Below are 15,922 nucleotides of genomic sequence, written 5' to 3'. Positions count from 1 at the left end.
CAGATCAGAATGTTGGTGGGATGTGGGGCTGTCAGACGTGCCACCAAGTTTCACCAAAGTATGTGCCAGGGAGGGGCGGGGGCACACAGGTAATGCCGTCAGTGGAGGAATAATGAGGCGCTGGACACCATGGGCATGGGGAGTGGTGACTCTCACACTTGACTTTCTCTCCCCGGGACTCCTGGTCTCACACCACCATGGCTCCTCCCTCATGGGCTACATGCAGCCTGAGGATTCTGAGCTCCAGGGCCAGTTCTACCTGAGGACTTTTGGGGAGAGCTTATCAAGTCAGACATGAGCAATGGCTAACCTGGAGCAGACAGGCCTCTCACCTGGGACCTGGGTCCCTCTTGGAGAAGCCCACCCTCCTAGCTCTGTTCTCCAGAGAGGAACCAGGGGGCCTGCGTTCTAACCCACTCTATCCCAGACACAGCAGGAATTAGGGAAATCACCTCATTGCTCTCAGCTGATTCCTTTTGAATCCTTTCTTGGGGATCTGGCAGGGTCTGCCTAAGGCCAGACCCAGCAATTCACAGTGGGTAAATTGTCCTGGGTGCTGCTGGCCAAGCTGCTGTAACTCTCTAAGGTCCTTGAGAACAGCCATGTGCAAGAAGTCAAAAAAGACCTGTAGCCTCCTGCATGATGGCCATGGTGCCAAGTGGTGCCCACTGGGTCCAGGAGTTGCTTGCTCAGACTCTGAAGATCTGCCTTGCTTTCCCCAGCTGGCTCTATTTCTAGGGAGAATGTCCAGGCATTTGGATGACTATCTTGGGGTCATTCAAGTGTCCAGGTCTCCTCCTGGCTGAAGCTGCCAAGACTCCATGCTCTGGACCACACTTTGACCAATAAGGGCTGCAGACAGCACGTACTATTTTATTAGGCCTCAAAAGCTTTAAATACAGAATGGGCTGGCCAGAGCGAAGATGTGAACACATTGGCATTTGAGAATGGACGTATCAGAAAAATCACATAATCAACAGTTGGACAGAAAGCTGGGACGAGGGCAGTCTGGGATAGAGGCAGGTGCCAGCTGGCGGCCGGCCTGGGTGTTAGGATTACTCCCTCCACTAGGACATAGTCTTTGATGTTTCTTCCTGATTTGAGGACATTTTAAAAAAAAAAAAAAAAGCCCACAACCTCCAAATAAAACCAACTGGCAGAGACTGTGGATAGCAGTGCCCATCATCCCAGAGGACAAGGGTCTGCCCCAGAAAGCCTTGGCGTCCCCACCCCGCAGCCCCGATGCCACCCCACGAGACATTTCCACACACTGAAGCAAAGCTGGACCCAATCTACAACCCCTCTCTGGGGTTCGGAGTTGAAAACACCCTCCCGGCAGAGGAAGAGGGACTGGCGTGAGCGGGGCTGGGGGCCAAACCCGATCCCCTCCTTAGCGGCTGTAGCCAAATTCGTCTGCATCATCAGCTCGAAAGTCTCCATAGCGCCACAGGTTCAGCTGTAAGAAAAAACAGACAATAGCTCTTCAGGGATACGGGACCCACCGGAACTCAGAGGGCCAAACCCCTCAACTCGGTACCCTCTGGGGGCTCCCAAGGTAAGAACTCACCCTGGCGCTCTTGGCTGACTCTTGGGCATTCAGGTATTCTGTGATCTGGAGGGACGAGAGAGGAAAGGGAGTGGTCAGAGTTGCCCTCAAATGATCAGCCAGCAGGACCCTGCAGAATGCTTAGGTAAGCGCCAGAGCTCTCCCTTGCTCAAGCCTGTCCAATGGAGCCTTAGTTCCCTCAGAGTAAAACGCAAAACACAATCACATTAGTCTCCTGGCTTTTCCCTTAACTCTTTGCACTAGCTCTTCTCTCTGCCTGGAACGCTCCTCCAGTCACGTCCTCCTGGCTACCTCTCCCACCTGCTTCAGGTCTGTGGTAAAGTATCTCCTTCTTAATGAGGTCTCGGGCAACCCCATTTAAAATTACAACCTAGGCCAGGTGTGGTGGCTCAGGCCTATAATTGCAGCACTTTGGGAGGCCAAGGCAGGAGGATCACTTGAGCCCAGGAGTTCAAGACCAGGCTGACCCCATCTCTATAAAAAAAAAAAAAAAAAAATTAGCCAGGCATGGTGGCCCATGAATGTCTGTAGTCTCAGTACTTGGCAGGCTGAGGTGGGAGGATCACTTGGGCCAGGGAGTTGAAGGCTGCAGTGAGTCGTGATTCTGGCACTGCGCCATTGTACTCCAGACCTGGTCTCAAAAGAAACCAAACCAAACAAGAGCAATACAAATACCACCTTCCCCTCCCATTCCTGACTCCCTGGATTCCACTTCTATTTTTCACTGCAGTTATCATCTTCTAATATCCTATTTAATTTACTTATTATGTTCATTGTAATTGTTGTCTCCTCATGCTTGAATGTAAGCTTCTCAGGGCAGGGGTGCTGTTTCTTGCTCACTGATATACCGTAGACCCTCAATAAATGTCTGCTGATAGAATGAATAAATAAATGAGCATGTTAGGTGTTTATCTCAGGGACTGCGGCAGAAGGAATTTTCTAGATAGCAGAGGCATTATGGGCAGTTTCATATGGGGTACAATAAGATCTCCAATTCTATAGGGATGCTGAAGCTGACCTCCTAGGAGCCATCTCCTAAGGAAAGTGGGGGTCTATCCAGAGGGGCTTAGGGGTCGGGCTTCTCTTGAGACACAGTGGCGGTCCATAGGGGTGTCTTGTTCCAGTGAGTCATCAGCCTGCACAGCCACCAACACATTATGTGGGCTTGCGGTGCGGTGGGGAGAGAGGAAAGGCCAGGAGGGCTGGGAGAAGGGAGAGCAGCGGGCGAATGGAAGAGAGATGAAGAGGAGGAAAGTGTTTGGTTTTCATGCCCCGCCTTTCTTGCCCCTGTCTCTGAAGGAACATAGGGAGAAGCTAGCCACATCCTGCTGCCCTCTCATCACTTTCTGCCGGGAGACGGCAGCTCTGTCGGGGGCCCGACCTTCCCCAAGTCTGGCCCTCTTGGATGGTTCGCTGATTCAGCCCAGCTGGGACGCAGGGCTGGTCTGCAATAGGGCCTCAGTGGCTGCTTGGTGAAAGGGTAGGGAGGGACTCAGAAATGTATAGTGTTGGGTGGAAGGGGCTGCCTTGTATCCAGAGCCCAAAGCTAATCACCAAAGGCTGCTCAGTGCAAGCTGTTTCTCAGGTATGAGCGCACTGATTGTCACGATCAGCCCTGAGAAGTGGCAAGGCAGCTAGTGCTCCCCTCACTTCATAAGCAGGGAGATGGGGCTCAGGAGGCTGGCTTCTCCTCTCAGAACAGTGGAGGCAGGACTCCAAGTCCAAGGGGCTTTCCAAATAGCCAGAGGGTTGTGTGGCAGAGTCTTTCTGGGCCCTGTGGTGCTGCCTCCTCGACAGCTCTGGCTCGGGGTGGCACTGGGTGTTAGGAGTTGGTTATTGACTTGGAAGCTGTCTGTTGGAGAGTGAGACTGGGAGAGCGGGAGGGACAGGCCTTGACCCTCTCCACATTGCCCCTGGCAAAGCTTTCTCGCCTGTCACCTGGGGATTCATGGGGAGGGAAGCTTTCCACTCTAGTTTGCAGCTGCATTCTCAGCCAAACCCGCAGCCAATTAATTTGGGATGTAATTAGCTTTAAAACAAAAACAAAAAAAACGCCAACAAACCCAAATCCATTATCTTTCCCCAGCAGGAACAGCAGGATGGTGGATTCCCTGCTCCCTTCCTGGCTTGTGGAACAGTCCCTTTCTCTGTGAGGGTGGTGGTGCAATGCTGGGGCCGCCTCTCCACATCACGTACCACTTTCTGGAACTGTTTCTCCTTGCGCACCTCCACCATGACCAGCCCTTCCTTCACCAAGCCCAGCCCCACATCGCCCTTGGAATCTGCAAACTGCAGGGTGACATGGGGGCAGCCGGCACTCAGGTGTTCCACGTTGAGCAGGCACTGAGTGTTCTGGATATCCCGAACTACGCTGTCCACGGCGTCCGTGCGGGCATCATCCTGGAGCAGAGACACACTCAGGTCAGAGCAAGCCGGAGAACAACCACTTGGGCCCCAGCTCCTGTCCATGGACTCCCAAGAAAGTCTGGCCAGCAGGGGCCTGTAATTTTCTCCCCAGAGAACCCTAGTGAGGTTGGCCAGGCACGGTGGCTCATGCCTGTAATCCCAGCACTTTGGGAGGCTGAGGTGGGTGGACCCCTTGAGGCCAGGAGTTGGCGACCAGCCTGGCCAACACAGTGAAACCCCATCTCTACCAAAAACACAAAAATTAGCTGGGCATGGGGTGCATGCCTGTAATCCCAGCTACCTGGGAAACTGTGGCACGAGAACTGCTTGAAGCTAGGAGGCGGAGGCTGCAGTGTGCCGAGACTGTGCCACTGCACTCCTGCCTGGGTGACAGAGTGAGACTCGGCCTCAAAAAAATACCAAAAAAACAAAAAACACAAACCAGAAAGAACCCTAGTGAGGCAGAAACAGGCTCTGGATAGGAAGCCTTCCCCTTTTCTTTTCCTTGCCCTCAGCCAGAGACTATTTGCAAGTGACCCATTTCTTTCCTACCCTGTGCTCCCACCCACCTGCCCTGTGTCTCCGAGGAAAAGTGACTTCTTCCCACTCAAAGCTCACCTACACTTGGTGCCCTTTCACTTCCTACCTCCAGCAGGACCTTGCTCCAGTGCACTATGCCCATGACATCCTGTGTCTGTCTTTTTTTTTTTTTTTAAGAGACAGGGACTAGGCCAGGTGTGGTGGCTCATGCCTGTAATCCCAGCACTTTGGGAGGCCGAGGTGGGTGGGTGACCTGAGGTCAGGAGTTCAAGACCAGCCTGGCCAACATGTCTCTACTGAAAATACAAAAATTAGCTGGGCGTGGTGGCGGGCACTTATAATCCCAGCTACTCGGAAGGCTGAGGTGGGAGAATCGCTTCAACCTGGGAGGGAGAGGTTGCAGTGAGCCGAGATTGTGCCACTGCACTCTAGCCTGGGCGACAAAGCAAGAATTCATCTCAAAAAAAAAAAAAAAAAAGAGATAGGGACTGGCCAGAGTGCAGTGGTGCCATCATCTCACTGCAACCTTGAACTTGTGGGCTCCAGCGATCCTCTCACTGCAGTCTCCTGAATAGCTGGGAATAGCTGGGACTACAGGCGTGTGCCACCACACCCAGCTATTTTTTTTTTTTTTTTTTTTTTTTTTTAGAGACAGGGTCTTGCTATGTTGCCCAGGGTGGTTTTGAACACCTGGGCTCAAGCAGTCCTCCCTGCTTGGCCTCCTATGCTGGGATTACAGGCATGAGCCACTGCACCTGACTCCACATGTCTGTCTTCACCGACCTGTTTTGTGATACTTGCCTTCAGCATTTTCTGTTGCATCTCTCCTGACCTTCAGCAACTTTATGAAAAGGTAAAGAGTAAATTTGCTTATTCTTCATTTGCACCCTTTATCTGGTGACAGTGCCAACCATGGTGATCACGCAGCTCTCACTCCAGGTACCAGGCACCTTCTCAAAGCTAAAGCCAAGGGCAGCCCCTGGGAAGCCTCAACCTGCCTGAGCTCCCGGGGGATCTGGACATTGTAGACTGGCTTTCTGTTTCTGGGGATAGAGGGTATCCACGACCCTCAGCATGGGTTCTCTCCTTTCTGGCTGCATATGCTGCCTCTGGGCTCCTGTTCTCAGATGGCAGGACCCCAGCACTTCCTAACACTCTCTCTCCTCCCCATCACACCTTCCACATACTCAATCTGGGCAATCTTGTACACCGCATGGTTTTAACTACACAGACCCATAAATTCCAGGTCTCATCTCACTCCCCAACTGAAAACTGTAAGGCTGCCTGGAGGTCCCACTGCCCAAATTCGCTCCTTCTCATTCTTCTTGGCCAACAGCAACACATCCACACATAAGAAAACCAGCACCACCTTTGTCTCTAGCCTGGACTGTTACAATTGTCTCCCACCCATTCATTCTAGTCCCTCTGTTCACTGTGCCATCAGAACTAACTTTCAGAAACACACTGGACCATGTCACACTTCTCCTAGAAATGGTGCCACATTCCTCCTGCCTATACAGCACAAAGAATAAACTCCTTGCCAGGGTAGACAAGCCCACGACACCAAGCCCTTTCCCGTCTCACCTCCTGCCACTGCCTGATCACCTCCTGCCACTGCCCAAAAGCCCCCTGGGATCCAGCTGTGGTGGTCTAGTCTTTGTCCAAATGCACCCTGGCCTACCTGCTTCTATGAACTAGCTGGAATGCTCTAATACTACCTCCTCGGTGGCATCTTCCTCAACTTCCCATCTCTTGAGTACTATTACTAAGAGACCGTCATAGTTTCCATCTTCTCCTGTCAGCCCATGAGGGCTGCAGCAGCAGCTAAGTGTCAGTGGACAGTCCCCTTTGGAAGGAGGAAGACTCCAGACTCACATCTTGGGGCACCTGGATGAAGGCAAAGGCATACTCCGTGGCTTGAGCTGGCAGCACCCGAGTGCTGAAGGCAGGTGGTAGGGTACCCAGGCGGGTGGATGGCAGGACCTCTCTCTGCAGAGGAAGCAGCAGGCCAACATGTCACATACTCGCTGCCCCCTTGCTCTCTCACAGGACAGCTCTCTGTGGCCAGGCCTCTGGGAATGCTAACTCTGGGCCATCCTGTTCATCCCATGACTTGGTTCCACTTTGCAATGTACAAAGGCTCCCCAGTGGGTGAAGCCTGGAGAGAACGTGCCCTGCTGGTCCAGCAGTAGATGGGGAGCTGTGGCTCATATCCTCACTCTGGGCCTGGTGCTGGCACACCTAGTGGTTCCCATGAAAACAATCGCAGTGTAACTGGACTCTAATCGCTTTTCCATTTCCTCCCAATGCCCTTCTGTCTGTGACATGGGTTCCCTGACTACGTTCCCACAGGCCAGGGGGTGCTCCAGATGCTGGCTAGGGGAGCACACCAAGACAAGTATCCCTGTGGTCACCGGGCCTGCCTGTGGTTCCGGCCCAGGCATCTGGGTTCACCCTTGTCTGGCAGGACCTCTTCCTTTGTGTATTCTCAGGAGATGGGTTGGGAGCATGGCCCAACTCTGGGCTCTCTACTAACAGATCCTCAGTCCTAGTACTTGAGGAAGGCATGGGAGGTACGCAGACAAGCAGAGCCATGACTCAGGAGCGTCACCCTCCTGAATGACAGTTTTCTCACCAGCTGGCTGCTGTTCCTCAAGAGAATCTCCCAGGAGTTGTCAACAGACTCCCAGGCCCAGCTGGAGAAATTTTTCTCCCAAGGGTGCCAGTCAGTCACTGTCACCTTGTGACTGTCCCTTCCCAGCAAGCCTGAGTTTGGGGATGTGCCGGGGATTAGCGTATGGAACAAACACCCAGTTTGGCTTGAACACCAGGAACTGTGGGTGTAAAGGCCCTCCATGTGCTACAGAGGCCCTGCCCCCATTCTGCAGAGACCTCAGGCAGAAGAGGAACTGTGGGTGTGGCTGGACACTCATCCGTGGGGTCTGGATGCGGGACCTATCAATGCTTGCAGCCACTGGTCATAGACCCCAGTTTTGCCAGGTCACTGAGGGGGCCTGGCCTGTTACACGCACAGCAGAGATGCCCCAATGCTCATTGTTCTATTGGTAAGCTCAGAGGGACCTTGGAGAGATCAGATGGATTTGACTCGGGGGCTGCTGTGTTTGATAGCCCCTCCAACGCTCTGGTCCCCAACACTCACGTTGCCGTAGTCAATGTAGAAGACATGTATTTTGGCAGGAGACTCGACTTTCTCTACTCGGGCACGGTACCTGCAATGGCATCATGGGCAGAGCTCAAGAGACAGCCCTGAGGAGTCTGGGCTCCCAGAGCCTCAGCAATGGCGGGGCAGGGGCACAGCATTTCCCTGCCTGGGTTCAACGAGTGTCACAGGGGACAGTAACTGCACTCCATCTAGGCCCAGCCTCGGCCACTGTGGTCACCACCTAATGGAATCAGAGCATAGCTGGGAGCAGAAGAGGGAGAAAGGAGCATGTGGAGCAGATTAATGTGTCCTTGGGGCATAAAGCAACAAGACTAACGACTAGATTGATGTCTGCTGTTTAAACCCAGTGCACTAAACAGCAGCTGTAATTAGCCAGCAGATCTGTCTGGGAGGCCACAGCAGGGAACATATCCAAGTTACTTCATCACCCTGGGAAGGCCATGGGCCCTCCCTTGGTAGATTACACATCAGCGACCTTCTTCCGGCCTGTGAGCACTGCTGCTCATGTCCTAGACAGCCAGGGAAGAGGGTCGGGCAGCTGGTTTAGGCTTACTGTAGCCCAGCCTCTACCTCAGCCCCCTGTAACATCATTCTTCCTGGGTGGGGTGAGGGGTATGCTGGACAGCCTGGCCGGCCGGCCAGCCAGCCAGCCAGCAAGGGCTCCCACCCTGGAATCCCCCAGGAGACAAGGAAGGAGCCACTTCTGTCTGGCTGGACTGCAGGGGTGCACAGGCCAGAGCGAGGCCCCAGATGGGCTGTGGGCAATGAAGAGGGACACCCAGGAGAGCTGCTGGGGGCCATCATTAACCAGCTGGGGAAACCAGACTGCTAAGGCAACACCCGAGGGCTGAGGACAGCCCTGCTATCGTTCCTGCTCAAGACTCTGCCTTGCTTTTCCAAGTGGCTTACCATTCTCCATCTACAAATTTGGCAATGCAGAACTCTCCCCTGCGGGGGGCATAGGAGCCCTCTACAGGGGGGTGACTGGCAATGTCATTGCGCATGTTCTCCATCAGCTTCTCCAACTGGGTGCCTGCCAGGGAGGAAGAGCACAGTGAGACCTGGGTGCTGGGTTCCTCGACGGCTCAGCAGGGTTTTTCTGGGAGTGGTTGGGGAGGGAGCTCAATGTAAAATTCTGGGGGGCACTGCAGCACTGGCTCTGTCCCCAACCCATGTGGGGAAGCCCTCTTGGTCCCCACTCCAGAGGTTTCATGCCATCTGCCTTCAGAAGTGGGACTGGTGACTTGCTGACATGTTGGGCCTTAAAGGCACACACAGCCTTGCCATCTGAGCTCTCCAGTCTGCTGGCCCAGGGTGTGGGAGCCCTTGGGATGTGCCTGAGCTTTGATTAGGGAGGTGGAGAAAGAAAGTAGACAGGGAGCAAGGACAACGCCAAACAGCCTCCTCCAGGGTGAGAGCTGGCCAGCCCGTACCCCATTCCTGCAAGGCCAGCTCCTGGCCTGGGCCACAGAGGTGGTAACTGACAGAAGCCACTGTCCACTGCCTTTCAGGGAGCAAAAGTAGGGATGAAGGATGGGCCCCACACCACCGTGGAAAAGGCCCCAGAATTGAAGCCATGGAAGATGGGGGAGGAATTCTTGGATCAGGGCCTAGAGCCTCAGTATTATTCAAACTTGGCCCCTCTGACCCTTGTCACCCTGCAAGATACATGCTGAACAGGACTTCCAGTGCTGCTGGGCTGGGGCTCTACTGTCCCACCCTGCTACTCAGGGCCCCTGCTCCACAGGAGGAGGGATTCCCTGCCTTGTCTTTCCCTAAGCACTCTGACCTTGGGTCAGTGGTCCTGCTGCTTATTTGCTGCTTTTGCCTGTTTTAGCAACACCCAGGGCCTACTCAGTTTCTCTCCCTGGCTCCTTGTAGAATTCTCCCACCCTGACTCTGGGAGGCATCAGTCCCCTCTGGCCCTGATTCTAGCTCAGTCTCAGACCTTTTTTGCCCCTTCCGTCTCAGAAGCAAGGAGGGTGACTGTGGATGTGTGGTCTAAGTGTGGGGCTCCTCTCTTTATCTTCAGGGCCCAAGGCAGTGCTGTAAGGAGGGCGCAACATATGTCTGTTGTTACACTTGCCACAGTCAGCCTTATAAGTTCCCTGCTACTACACTGTGAGCTCCTTCAGGGCATAGAGCATAGCTCACTTCTTTCTGTTTACTTGCACAAAGCCTGGTAGAATCCCCAATGCATGCAGGGTGCTTAATAATTCAGCTGCATTGAAAATAAACTCTGCATAAGCATGCAGGGATGTATGTCCACTCTTAGGCTGCTGCAGAGGCCACTGGTCCTGCATCCACACGACAGAGGCCTGAAGGTAGCAGCCGCCCCTCTCCCTACCCAGTGGTCAGCCCTCTATAATTCTCTTTAGACAGTGCTCCTTGCCATAGACAGTGAAATTCCAGGGATTAAGAAGCCTTGACAGACAGCTTCCTCCCTAACTTGGTCTACTTTCATTTTTTTGCTCCAAGGCAACAGAAGCAGGACTTTGCCTCCTGCCAACAGCCAAAGCCCTCTGGGAGGTCCTTACAGAGCCTCACTGGTCACTTGCAGCTAATGGCAATGTTTTCGTCAGATCCCTCTTGAAGACAGACTCTAATTGAAAGAAGGGAGACAGGGTGAGAGGATGCCACCCAAGAGGGGATGAAAGGTTTCAGCAGAGAGGGGGCTGTGGATCCTGAGGTTCATCTCCATGGATACCATGGAGCCACCAGAGGGCAGGGGCCTTCCTCTCTGGAGCCCACCACAAATCCCCAGGTGGCCTGCCAGGAAGGGCCTCACTCCCTTCTCTTCCAGCATTCTAAGGACACATGGTTTTCTCTTTTCTCTTGTTTTCTGCCTCAGATTTCTGCTCTCTAAGACTTCAGGGGCTTGTTCTGAGTCAAGGCGGGTCCTCCCCAGCAGGACCCAGAGGCTGAGTAGAGCCTGCCTGGGAGTGATCGCATCCTTTTGCTCAAGTTCTCTGGGGGGCTGGCGGGGATTTTGGGGTGGTGGATTCTAGCTGGTTCCTCTGCCCAGGAACGGCTCTTGTTCCCACTGAGACCACCACTACAAGACTCCTTCCCTGTCACATGACCCAGCCCTAGAGGCTGGCCACCGCCCCGGTTCATTCAGGCAACTGCTGGAGCAGCTTTCAGCAGGACTGTGGCTGACCTCAAGAGAACCTAATCCCGCAGGCTCGTGGGCTCCATCTCTACCTCTCCCCCTCGTGTTTTTCCTTTTTCAAGCACAACCAGCCCAGGGCCAGGAATGGTCAAGTTTTTCCTGGTGAAATGACACTGCCACAAAGGCAGCTGCCTGGGAAACAGCATTAGAGGGAAGTGGCTGAGACGGGCCTGGAGCGGACCTGGGGTGGGCTGAGCAGGCTGGGCAGAGCTGTGTCCTGCCATCTGGGGGACTACCCAAGTGCTGCTGACACTTCCAGCCCCCTCTGTCCACCTCTGCCTACCATGATTTGTTTCCTGGGATCCAGAGGCAGCTCTAAGAGCTTTTCCTTCCGCTCCAAACTCAACTGTTTCCCTGCACAGGGTGGCCATGAGAAAAGGGAGGTCAGGGTGGAAAGCGTAAGCAGTTGGAGGTGTAGTCGGGCTAGCGGCTGCCAGAGCTCTCTCCTGCCCTTTGGCCTCCAGAAACCCCAGGTCTCTGCCCAGAGGACCCTGGCCACAGTGCACACCACTCAGGACGGAAGGAGGAGAAGGTCCTTCAGAGACTGCCCGGGGATGTCTTCCCCTAGACCGCTGCCTGTTTCCATGGAAACTGGGTATCACTCAGGGCTATGTTAACCTCTAGAGAAGGAGAAACCCCAGCAGAGACAAACCCAGCACCACTCCTTGCTTCCCCAGAGGGAAAGGGGCTGAGCAATGCCTGGCTGGTGCCTGACAGATTCTAGGGGCTACAAATCATCCTGCCCAGCATAGCCAGGGGTATGTGGGAACAAACAATCACCTAAGAGACTCAGAGCTCCACCCAGATAAACCTGGTTATCTCACCTGCGTCCAGAGGACCTGTCCGGCAGCACCTCCATGCCTGAGCCCAAGCCAGGGCTCATGTGAAGGCTCCTGAAGTAACTCCAAGCCCAGAGGAGCAGTGGGACAAGGCAGGGAGACAGGGGCGGCAACGTGAGCTCTTCAGGGGAGGCTCCTGGACTGCCTAGGCATTGTTCCTCCCACCCACTGGGCAGAGGCCCCCTACCCCCAGGCAGCGCCAGCTGGACCAAGCCAGGAACCACGAGCCAGTGGCCTGAGCACTCACCGGTCTCCACATCCTGCACGTAGAAGTGCAGGTCATCAGTGATCTCGGTCACAAACACGGGCTTGTAGCTAGCGGATCGCTCCTTCTCCTCCAGCACTGGCATCACCTCCTCCACGGGCTGCTCCTCATAGTGGGCCCAGACCTGCATGTTCAGTCGGCAGAGGTGAGAAGAGGGCGAGGAAGTGAAGTCATAAAAGACACTGGGAGGCCAGGCGTGGTGGCTCATGCCTGTAATCCCAGCACTTTGGGAGGCCGAGGCGGGTGGATCACGAGGTTAGGAATTCAAGACCAGACTGGCCAATATGGTGAAACCCTATCTCTACTAAAAATACAAAAAATTAGCTGGGCGTGGTGGTGGGCGCCTGTAATCCCAGCTACTTGGGAGGCTGAGGCAGGAGAATCGCTTGAACCTGGGAGGCACAGGTTGCAGTGAGCCAAGATCATGCCACTGCACTCCAGCCTGGGCGACAGTGCAAGACTCCGTCTCAAAAAAGAAGAAGAAGAAAAAAGACACTGGGAAAGGGGTTTTGGGCAAATGGGATCGGCCCTGGGCAAGTGACTGTGGGGCACTCGATTCACACCAGGCTGAGCCCCTGAAGCCCTCTATCTCGGAGGGGAAAGGTGGGTTCTCTAAAGTTCTGATCTAGCAGTTCTCAAATTCTGGCAGGCATCAGAACCAACAAGGGAATTTATTAAAAATGCAGGCCCCAGATCCTACCCCAGGCCTACCAAATTACAATCTGTTCTGAGCATCCCAGAGAGTAAAAAAGAGCAAAACCAGATCCCAGGCTATCTCATGCACATCCGAGTGTTAGAGCCCTGCTTTCATGAACTCTTTGGCTCTGGGCTGCTCACACCCGCACCTCTCTTGCTCCAGCTCCCCATCTCCCTTCCCTGTGGCACTCTGCAGGGCACTCTGAATTCTGCAGGACCTCCTGCTGTCACAGGGCTCCTGGTGCTCCTGAAGCAGTCCAAGCCACAGCCCTAGGCTGGGGAAGAGCTCACCAAGAATGCTTCTGCTCAGCAACTTTCCCTTTCTCCATCCTCCTCACCTCCAGCGGGTTGCTCTGACCTCAGCCCAGAAGCTGGGCCATGCGCTCTCCACCCTTCCCTCTCTCCCTTCCTTCCCCAAGCCCTGTGCTGTCAGGGCTGCAGTGGCTCAGAAGCTGATTTGACGCGACAGCGTGTCAAGTCCAATCCTGCAGCCAGGAGATTATCCAAATGGTGAGGTCTGTCAGAGCAGGGGAGGGAGGTGGCTTTCCAGCTGAGCAGCAGGAAAGGTGGGTGGGAGAGTGCAGAGAATGGATCACGCGTGGGGTCCCACAGACACACACAGGAATAAGGATGATTAAAAGTATTTGCCCAAAATTTCTGTGCTTATTAGGTGCCAGGTACCATTCTAAACATTCTCCAAATATTAATTCATTTAGTCCTTACAACAACCCTTTGAGCAGGTCTTGGTATTATCCCTGTTTTACAAATGGGAAAACTGAGGTACACAGGCTTGCAGCTAGAAGTAGTGAAATCAGAATTCAAACATAGGCAGCCTGGCACTACAGCTCTTCCAGGGGCATTTTGGCATTGACTAGGTATCCCTGAGAAAATACCACCAACCAGGAGGAAAAAGCTGTTTGTTGATGGGGGGTGGGGAGGGAGATGAGGACTTATGTCCCTGTTGTTTTTGAACTTGCCATTTGACATTGGTCAAACTTTTCTGGATCCCCTTTTCTTCTCTCTCAGCTGAAATGCAGATTCCTCAGGAGCTTCAGGACACAGCAGAAGGGAAGGAATACTGGAATTCTGGAACCACCTTGGGTCAACCCAGACCCCACACTTCTGCCTTTAACGCGGCCTGAGCGTGTGTTCTTCCACTAGAAGGAGCGGCTATGGGGGAATGACTGAGACACCTCCCAGGCCCAAGCTTTCCACCATCCTACATCAAGCAGTGCCTTCTATGGCTGGGCTTGTGAGCCCCTGGTATGGGGTCTGGCCTCCTACCCAAATAGCTCCTGACCCCTTCTCACCTTCCAGGCTCCTGATACCCTAACACCTGTCCCCATCACCAGAGACCTCTGTACACACTGCTGCTTCTAGTCCCCTAAGCCCTGGCTGGCCAGAGGGGAGGAGGCAGGCAGCAGGACTTTAACCCACAGCTTTGCCTCTAGTCAGGACAGAGGCCCTAATCCCTCAAGGGCCTTCCTGCCCATGTGGGGAAGTGGGTCTCTAGCTTGTGGGCTTCCCTGTGAAAGGGCCAGGGGATAGCCATAAATGCTTCCAATGCCAAGCCTATGTCCTGATGGGCCTGAGGCTTTCCCCCTGGGCCTCCAGAGCTGGAAGTTCCCTGGTATCTACTTAGCCAGTCACTCCTATTGACACCTGGGCTCCCAGCCCTTCTGGGACGCTTGCAGCTCTGAGGATCAGTGGGACTCACTCGGCCTCAGAGACGAGACTGTCAGCACTACCTTAAGTGAACTGGGATGGAGCCCTCCTAACCCAGGAGTCTGCTCCCTCATTCCTACCAGCAGGCACCCCTGCAGTCCCGAATCCCTCAGCACGTCCTCTGCTCTGTATCCCATGCAGGGGCTCTTCCCTCTTCCTGCCAGCTCCCTCCTTTCCCGGCACTGAGCTTGTTAACAGAGACCGGCATTCTGTGCTGGTTCCTGAGTGGGCCATGGCCCCTGAGCCTGCAAGCTGTTGAGGGTTCCCATCCTAGCCCCACCCTGCTCCTTTGGCTTGGGGGAAGGCGGCCCCTCAGCAGTGTTGATGAATTCGGAACACACTGACAGGATGAAAGCAGAAACTGCTAAAGACTCCTCAAGTAAAAGTGCCTTGGGTGACAGCATCAGGTCTCCTCCTTGGGGAGAGTGGGGTGGAGCTTCTTTCCCAGCAGGCTCAGGTGGGCAGCAGGCGTGAGGTCACGGAAGATGCAAACCAAAGCCTTGGGGATGGCCCTCAGCCCCCAGCACTAGGGCCAGTCCTGTAACAAGGTGCCACAGCTCACTTCGTGGTGGGTGGGGTGGTGCACACTGCCACCTGAATTGAGAAGACAGCAGAAGCAAGGTGTCTCCATACACAAAGTGGCTGGCACTCGAGGTTGCCAAGAAGCATACAGAGGGTAGGAGAGAGACAGCTGTCTCCTCAGATAAAGGAACTGTGTTTCTAGGAGAGGCTGACCTTTGGCCCTTCAGGCAGTGCAGGCATGACGGTTCCCTCTTTCCCTGTGGGGATGGAGGTGACCAGCTGTTCCTTGGGACTTGCAGCCACATGGGCAAGCTGGTCCATGCAGGCTGGCCAGGTGGCACCTTGGTGGGAAGGAGTCAGTCAGCTGGGACAGGCGTGGTTGCCCTTGTCCCCATCCTTAGAACAAGGGTGCATTTGGCTCAGGCTGCCCTTCTGCAGAGCCGGGGTGCACGGAGGAGACACACTCACTGGCAAGACACCTGCCAGACCCAGCCACTTTCCACAGCCATCCTCAGCCCCTCACAGCTCAGATTTCCCATAAGAAGCTGGTTTCTGGGAATCCCCATTGTAGACGCTCCTCTTCCTGGACCTCTGGGGAGATGACAAGGAAAACTCCAGAAGGAACAGTAGTTGTACACCCAGACACAGAAAATTAGTGCTGTATGGCTCTACCCCAGCCTCTTGAAAGATGGAGGAGCTGGGGAAGAGCCTCTATGGCCAAAGAGCTGGGCAGAGAACAGGGGTCCTGAGCTTGACCTAAGCAGCAGGGCCCAGGAATGCTGGGAGAGCCAACCACAGGACAGTCTGCCCTTCTCATGGACCACCTCTAAGCATGTGGAGAGGCTGTTACTAAGCCTCCTATTGTGGAGAGGCTGTCCCAGCTGACTGATGCCAGGGTTTGCGGTCAGGTGGGGGAAGTGTCTCTCCAGGCCAAGGCCAGGGTGGAGCTCTGCCCCTGGTGGGGCACTGCTGGTACCCCCGGCGGCCCCAGCTACAGAGCAAGACT

At 54.5% G+C, this 15,922-nt stretch overlaps 1 protein-coding gene across 1 annotated transcript in view; it reads right to left on the bottom strand.

Annotated features, from left to right (window-relative positions):
* Positions 1-853: 853 nt before the first annotated feature.
* The window catches only part of SND1 (staphylococcal nuclease and tudor domain containing 1), a 437,174-nt gene continuing 422,105 nt past the window's right edge, over positions 854-15,922 (bottom strand). Inside the window, exons 18-24 of the mRNA XM_004046157.5 lie at positions 11,956-12,097; positions 8,607-8,730; positions 7,674-7,743; positions 6,389-6,502; positions 3,764-3,967; positions 1,568-1,612; positions 854-1,456 (exon numbers count right to left, since the gene is read on the bottom strand). Of these exons, the coding sequence (XP_004046205.1) occupies positions 1,391-1,456; positions 1,568-1,612; positions 3,764-3,967; positions 6,389-6,502; positions 7,674-7,743; positions 8,607-8,730; positions 11,956-12,097 (765 nt within the window). The 3' untranslated portion in view covers positions 854-1,390. The remainder of the gene's footprint in view (positions 1,457-1,567; positions 1,613-3,763; positions 3,968-6,388; positions 6,503-7,673; positions 7,744-8,606; positions 8,731-11,955; positions 12,098-15,922) is intronic.

Source organism: Gorilla gorilla, chromosome 6 (genome assembly GCF_029281585.2).
Source record: "Gorilla gorilla gorilla isolate KB3781 chromosome 6, NHGRI_mGorGor1-v2.1_pri, whole genome shotgun sequence".
In the NCBI taxonomy this organism is placed as follows: domain Eukaryota; kingdom Metazoa; phylum Chordata; class Mammalia; order Primates; family Hominidae; genus Gorilla; species Gorilla gorilla.
Note: the sequence above shows the minus strand (reverse complement) of the source record. Positions and strands in the feature narration are given on the sequence as shown.